The 7,433-nt window shown below is 39.4% G+C and overlaps 1 protein-coding gene across 1 annotated transcript in view; it reads left to right on the forward strand.

The window, feature by feature from the left end:
• The window catches only part of LOC148302544 (ATP-binding cassette sub-family C member 4-like), a 90,948-nt gene extending 84,278 nt beyond the window's left edge, over positions 1-6,670 (forward strand). Inside the window, exons 22-23 of the mRNA XM_088271448.1 lie at positions 2,974-3,134; positions 4,146-6,670. Coding sequence (XP_088127574.1) covers positions 2,974-3,134; positions 4,146-4,431 — 447 coding nt within the window. The 3' untranslated portion in view covers positions 4,432-6,670. The remainder of the gene's footprint in view (positions 1-2,973; positions 3,135-4,145) is intronic.
• The last annotated feature ends 763 nt before the right edge of the window (positions 6,671-7,433 follow it).

Raw genomic sequence — 7,433 nt, forward strand, 5'->3', positions numbered from 1 at the left:
CGGGGCTGACGACCGTCATAGGCTGGTTTAAGTGATCACTTTACACACATGTAGCATTCACTAATTCTACCCATTATCGACAACCACACTACTCAAATTCTTGGAAGTTCTATATATATATGAACCAATTTTGAAACTTTGTTCTTGAATCACTAGAGACATCTATTGGTGAGATGAATATCTTCTTATTGTCTATCAAATAAGATAAGCAAATCTTGGTCACAACTGTCTTCAAGAAAAGGAGATTCAGTTAGCTTGGCCATGAACTCCGCATGCCTCCCGAGAGCCGCCATCAAGCTTGCCTCTTTTACAAGGTATCAGGTTCCCGACCACTGCTGACAATTCGTCAGCAGTTCTCGTCTGAACTTCGGGACGCGGACCTGACTTGGGAGGATGCAAGGGAGCTGGCGGCTGACAGAAAAGCCTGGAGACAGTTTGTGGATCCATATGCTCCATATAGGGAGCAGATATGGTTTAATTAAATAATGAATTATTCTATATACAACCGCCATTGCCAAAAGTGCCATGTCTAAGCTAGACAAAATCTGGAAAGACCGGGGTGTGAGTAACAACACCAAGATGAAGCTTGTCAGGAGCTTGGTCCACTCCATTTTTCTCTATGCTGCTGAAACATGGACCATAAAAGCAGCAGAAAGGAGAAAAATTGATGCCTTCGAAATGTGGTGTTGGAGGCGCATGCTCCGAATTCCATGGACAGCTAGACGCACCAATGAGTCCATTCGCCAGGAACTATGCTTGGATGGCTTGACTCTGGCCAATATCTGTACCCGACGGATTCTCCAGTTCTTTGGACACGTTGCGCGTGGCAACGAGGATAGCCTGGAACGACAGTTGTGATCGGTAGCCTGGAGGGAAAGAGAGGGAGAGGAAGATCCCCCACACGATGGACCGATCAAATTAAGGCAGCAGCAGGCACCTCAGTGGTTGGAGCGCTACGTGCAGCGCAGTCAAGGTATAACTGGAGAAGAGTCATTGCTTCTGCAAGGGTCACAACCCTCAGCAATGAGGAATAAGACGGAGAAGAAGAAGTATATACAACAACAAAAAAAGCCTATATCCGGTTGAAGAAAAATATGGATGTCTAGTTACAGTTGTTCGCCTCCGTAGTGTAATGGTCAGCACGCTCGGCTACCGTTCTGGAGATCCCGGGTTCGATTCCCAGGGGGGTCAAATAAATATAAGTGATTTTTTTCACTGTAATATTTATTCAATATTACCCTGGACTGGTCCTGAAGCGGGGGGCTGATCACCTTTCCTTCATGTGTTAATGATCAAGATAATAATAAAAAAAAAAAAAAAAGAAGAAAATTATTATTATATATAGTCACAGGGCTTGTAGAAGTCTGAATATCGAAATCGTTAAAAACAATAATAATGTATTTAAAAAGAACTCTTCCAACAAGACACGCAAAGTGGCTTGGTGGGTCTCTGCAAAATAATTGTTCTAAATATGTTTAAAATTGTGATTTAAATATATGAATACAATTTAAATTAATAAAAAAAAATGTATAAAAGTTTAGGTATTTTGTCATAGGTTGGTTAGGTTGCCAACATAGGGCCATAAGCCCAGAGTTACATATTCTTCTTTATCTACAACATTTTGAGTGTGTCCAAATACTTGTTCACAAAATCTGGATTATCTCCAATTACAGGAGTTATTTTCATATTATTTTTTGACATCTCATCAAAGATGAAGAAGAACATAGAAGTCTGGGCATTTACGGGGCTTACGACCGTCATAGGCTGGTTTAAGTGATCACTTTACACACGTGTAACATTCACCAATTCTACCCATTATTGACAACCACACTACTCAAATTCTTGGAAGTTCTATATATATGAACCAATTTAGAAACCTTGTTCATGAATCACTAGAACTTCACTAGAGACATCTGTTGGTGAGATGTAAAGAATTCTTAATTCTTGTAATAATTCTTCTTTATCCATGTTGAGATGTAAAAATAGTGGAGAAAACCCAGATTTGTGAACAAGTTATGACCAACACACTCAAAATGTTGAGAACAAAAATAATAATAATAATAAAACCCTTATCCGCACCCCAATGGTGCATAGGGCACTGCATCATATAAACGCAATGTTATCTTGATCGTTTTACATATGAAGGAAAGGTGATCAGCCCTCCGCTTCAGGTACCAGTCCAGGGTAATATTAAATAAATATTAGAGTGAAAAAATCACTTATATTTATTTGACCCCCCCTGGGAATCGAACCCGGGACCTCCAGAACGGTAGCCGAGCGTGCTGACCATTACACTACGGAGGCTGAGAACAAAAATACTATCGGCAAAAGCTTTCTGGTGGTGCACAATTCCAACTCTAACAGCAAGTAAAGCAAGGAGTTGGCAAAAGAAGGATGCAAGTAGACTGAATGCAGTCGGAAAATAGATAAGGCATAATAATTTGCCGTCATGTAATCAACCAACCACCTCCGCCTCCGTGGTCAGCGTGTTTAGCTACCGTGCTGGAGGTCCCAGGTTCGATTCCCAGGGGGGGTGAGAGTAAATATTTGTGATTTCACGCTCTAATATTTATTCAAATTACTCTGGACTGGTCCCTGAAGCGCAGGAGTGATCACCTTGCCTTCATATAATTAACAATCAAGATAACATTGCGTCAATACGATGCAGTGCCCTATGCACCATTGGGTGCGGATAAGGGTTAGAAGAATAATTAACCAACAAGATAACACCGCGTCAATACGATGAAGTGCCCTATGCATCCTGTACTCCATCCTCAAGGGGTTGCACATCCACGTGGTAGCTTACGCAAGTACGGGTATGCAACCCGAAGTGTCCTTGCCATATAAGGATAGTAGGAATGGGAGAATAGGAGTATTGACTAAGTCACTCGGGATTCCATATCCTTACTTCGATTGGCTTGTGCAGCCTAAAAAGATTTATGAGTGATCATGTATGTAATTTTTGTATTCTAGGTGGAGCTGAAGGAAGCGGTGACCTCCCTGGACCAGCACGTCTGCGAGGGCGGCAGCAACTTCAGCTTGGGGCAGAGACAGCTGTTGTGCCTGGCTCGGGCCATCCTGCGCAACAACCGCATCTTGGTGCTGGACGAGGCCACCGCCAATGTGGACCCTCAGTAAGTCAATTGGCCTTGCGCTGTCTGGAGCGGCTCCTGGGTCCCTCCACGCCCAGTCTAGACTAGTCCTACACCAATTGTCGTCTCCTTATGATGCAACTTCTTCCATTCACTGTCTATCACCCCTTTATTAATGCTTAAAGCGCGTTTGCCCAACAAGCTTTGGGGTATGGCACAGATTCTGACCTGGGCCAACTTTGATAATCCCCAAAGTACAATTGGTACACAGTCTGGGCCCCTTTCGATAATGCTTAAAGTGCATTGGCCACAGTCTGTGACACCTTTGATAATGCTCGACGCATTATGGACATTATCAAAGGTGTCACAGACTATGGTCAATGCATGTTTGGTACACGGTCTGTGTCCCCTTCGATAATCTCAACGTGTATTGGCCACAGTCTGTGACACCTTTGATAATGCTCGACGCATTATGGACATTATCAAAGGTGTCACAGACTATGGTCAATGCATGTTTGGTACACGGTCTGTGTCCCCTTCGATAATGTTTAACGTGCATTGACCACAGTCTGTGACACCTTTGATAATGCTCGACGCATTATGGACATTATCAAAGGTCACAGACTATGGTCAATGCATGTTTGGTACACGGTCTGTGTTCCCTTTGATAAAGCTCAACGTGCATTGGCCACAGTCTGCACAGTCATTATGGACATTATCAAAGGTCTGCGACACCTTTTATAATACCCAAACGCGTCGAGCATTATCAAAGGTGTCTGTAACACCTTTGATAAATAAAACCTGAAACACGTCGAGTATTATCAAAGGTATCTGTGACAATATATAATTCTCAAAATGCGTCAAGCATTATTTGATGTCATTGTTTGATTTGTCACAGACTGTGGCTAATGCAATGTTTAGTACACAGTCTGTGCAACCTTTGATAATACCCAACGCGCATTTGGCAAACAGTGCTCTGGCACTGAGCTTCTGAGCTTAGGTGGGAGGTAAGATGATCAATCTGATGCTAAGTGGCCATATGCATGTTTCCAGGACGGACTCGTTCATCCAGCGCACGATCCGCGACAAGTTCTCCCACTGCACGGTGCTGACCATCGCGCACCGCCTCAACACGGTGATGGACTCGGACCGCGTGCTGGTGCTGGAGGGCGGGCGCGTGGCCGAGCTGGGCGCGCCGCACGCGCTGCTGGCGAGCGGCGGGCGCCTGGCCGCCATGGTGGCCGACACGGGCCCCGCCATGGCCACCGCGCTGGCCACGCTGGCGCGCGCCGCGCACGAGCAGGCCACGGGCCCGCGCTGCCAGGACACCAGGCTCTAGGGGGCCCATATCGAGTAACCCCGAGCAGTAGTCTATTACAATCACTCAAACCACCCCAACAACGAATCCACCAGACTCTTGAACGACCCATTTGGACTACTTAGTTACACTTTAACCTGTGAATCCACCGGACTCTAGAATTAACATTAGAACTAGTTGCACTTAACCCATGAATCCACCAGACTCTAGAGTGAACATTAGGACTAGTTGCACTTAACCTATGAATCCACCGGACTCTAGAGTGAACATTAAGACTAGTCGCACTTTTAACCCATGAACCACCGGACTCTAGAGTGAACATTAGAACTAGTTGCACTTAACCCATGAATCCACCGGACTCTAAAATGAACATTAAGACTAGTTGCACTTAACCCATGAATCCACCGGACTCTAGAGTGAATATTAGAACTAGTTGCACTTAACCCATGAATCCACCGGACTCTAGAGTGAACATTAGAACTAGTTGCACTTAACCCATGAATCCACCGGACTCTAGAGTGAACATTAGGACTAATTGCACTTTAACCCGTAAATCCACCGTACTCTAGAGTGAACATTAGAACTAGTTGCACTTTAACCCGTAAATCCACCGTACTCTAGAGTGAACATTAGGACTAGTTGCACTTAACCCATGTATCCACCGGACTCTAGAGTGAACATTAAGACTATTGTATCCACCAGGCTTTATTGAGCTACTTCCACTTTGAACCATTTGAGGCATTAAACTTAGCATATTACAAAGGCAAGATAATGAATTGTTTGTTTGGGAGGAAAAAACTATGAATTATTTCGTTTGCTACAAATCTAGCAGGTCCCAAATGTTTAATTTGACAATGTCTAAGGGAAACGTTTACGGACATATTAATATTTTTTTAGTGAATGAAGAGACAGTCACTTGTAGATACCGGACATTTCATTCGAACAAGGCACCTCCGTACCAATCGATTTCTCAAATTATGTACTATATTATTTTTAAGTCAGCCATTTTGAATAGTTTTCTAGATAGTAGGAATAATATTTGAGATTAGTAATGAAAATATTTAATGAAAATATTTAATGAAAATATAAGATATTCTTATAACCATAAACATTAGACTTTAAGAATAGAGTAAGTCATTGTTTATTTATAAAATTAGTAGAGTAGATTAAGTTCAAATGAATTTCATTGCCATATTTAATGGAAATTTAGTATTACCATGTAATAAAAAAAAAATGAGAACATTGAGAGGAGTTCAATTCTCAAATTATAAAAATATATATTAAGTTCTAATGAATTTCTTTGCCATAAATATATTTAACGGAAATTTAGTATTACCGTGTAATAAAAAAAATTGAGAACATTGAGAGGAGTTCAATTCTCAAATTATAAAAATATATATTAAGTTCTAATGAATTTCTTTGCCATAAATATATTTAATGGAAATTTAGTATTACGGTGTAATAAAAAAAATTGAGAACATTGAGAGGAGTTCAATTCTCAAATTATAAAAATATATATTAAGTTCTAATGAATTTCTTTGCCATAAATATATTTAATGGAAATTTAGTATTACCGTGTAATAAAAAAAAAATGAGAACATTGAGAGGAGTTCAATTCTCAAATTATAAATAAAATTATCGATAAAATTAAGAAAGGTGTGTTGAGATGGTTTGAACATGTGGAACGAATGAGTGACGAAAGAACGGTAAAACAAATTTATGAGGCGAATGTTAGTGGGAAAAGAGGCAGAGGAAGACCGAGAAAAACATGGCACGATCAGGTATGCCAAATACTTGAAAGTGGTCAGGTTAGGAGTCGTAACAATCGGCGGGTATGCATGAGGAGATGCATGAACGTGGAAGAGGCGAAGAATGTTTGCAAGGACAGAGTGGTGTGGCGCTCTATTCTCTCTGCCTACCCCTGCGGGGAAGCGGCGTGATGGTTAGTTAGTTTTTTTTAAATATATTTAATGGAAATTTAGTATTACCATGTAATAAAAAAAATTGAGAACATTGAAAGGAGTTCAATTCTCATATTATAAAAATATATATTAAGTTCTAAAGAATTTCTTTGCCATAAATATATTTAATGGAAATTTAGTATTACCATGTAATAAAAATATTGTTATTTAATGAAGTTGGAGAATATTGAGACAAGTTCAACTCTCATATTATAAAAAATAAACATAAAGTTCTAAAGAATTTTTTTGCCATACACATATTTTAATGGAAACTTAGTATTACCATGTAATTAATAAAAATTGTTATATTATTTCGAGAAATAAAAAAAACTTTGTGTTCTGATCCACTCACATTTTTATTAACCAACTAGTTTCGGCAACAACCTGTTGCCCTCTTCAGGGTTACATTTATTACTAATGTAACCCTGAAGAGGGCAACAGGTTGTTGCCGAATGTAATAAATGTAACCCTGAAGAGGGCAACAGGTTGTTGCCGAAACTAGTTGGTTGATAAAAATGTGAGTGGATCAGAACACAAAGAATTTTTATTTCTCGAAATAATATATCAATATGATCCACAAAGTTAATGCTTTCAATATTCAAAACATAAAAATTGTTCATTAATGAAAGCGGAGAATATTTAGACAAGTTCACTACTCAAATTGATGAAAATTACAAAGTCCAAATGAAATTCTTTGCCATAATCATATTTAATGGAAACTTAATATTACCATGTAATAAATAGAAATTGTTCATTAATGAAAGCGGAGAATATTTAGACAAGTTCACTACTCAAATTGATGAAAATTACAAAGTCAAATGAAATTCTTTGCCATAATCATATTTATTGGAAACTTAATATTACCATGTAATAAATAGAAATTGTTCATTAATGAAAGCGGAAAATATTTATACAAGTTCACTACTCAAATTGATGAAAATTACAAAGTTCAAATGAAATTCTTTGCCATAAACATATTTAATGGAAACTTAATATTACCATGTAATAAATAGAAATTGTTCATTAATGAAAGCGGAGAATATTTAGACAAGTTCACTACTC

This window comes from Brachycentrus maculatus, unplaced genomic scaffold (assembly GCF_059751285.1).
Source record: "Brachycentrus maculatus isolate JH-2025_06_01 unplaced genomic scaffold, ASM5975128v1 h1tg000440l, whole genome shotgun sequence".
Taxonomy (NCBI): domain Eukaryota; kingdom Metazoa; phylum Arthropoda; class Insecta; order Trichoptera; family Brachycentridae; genus Brachycentrus; species Brachycentrus maculatus.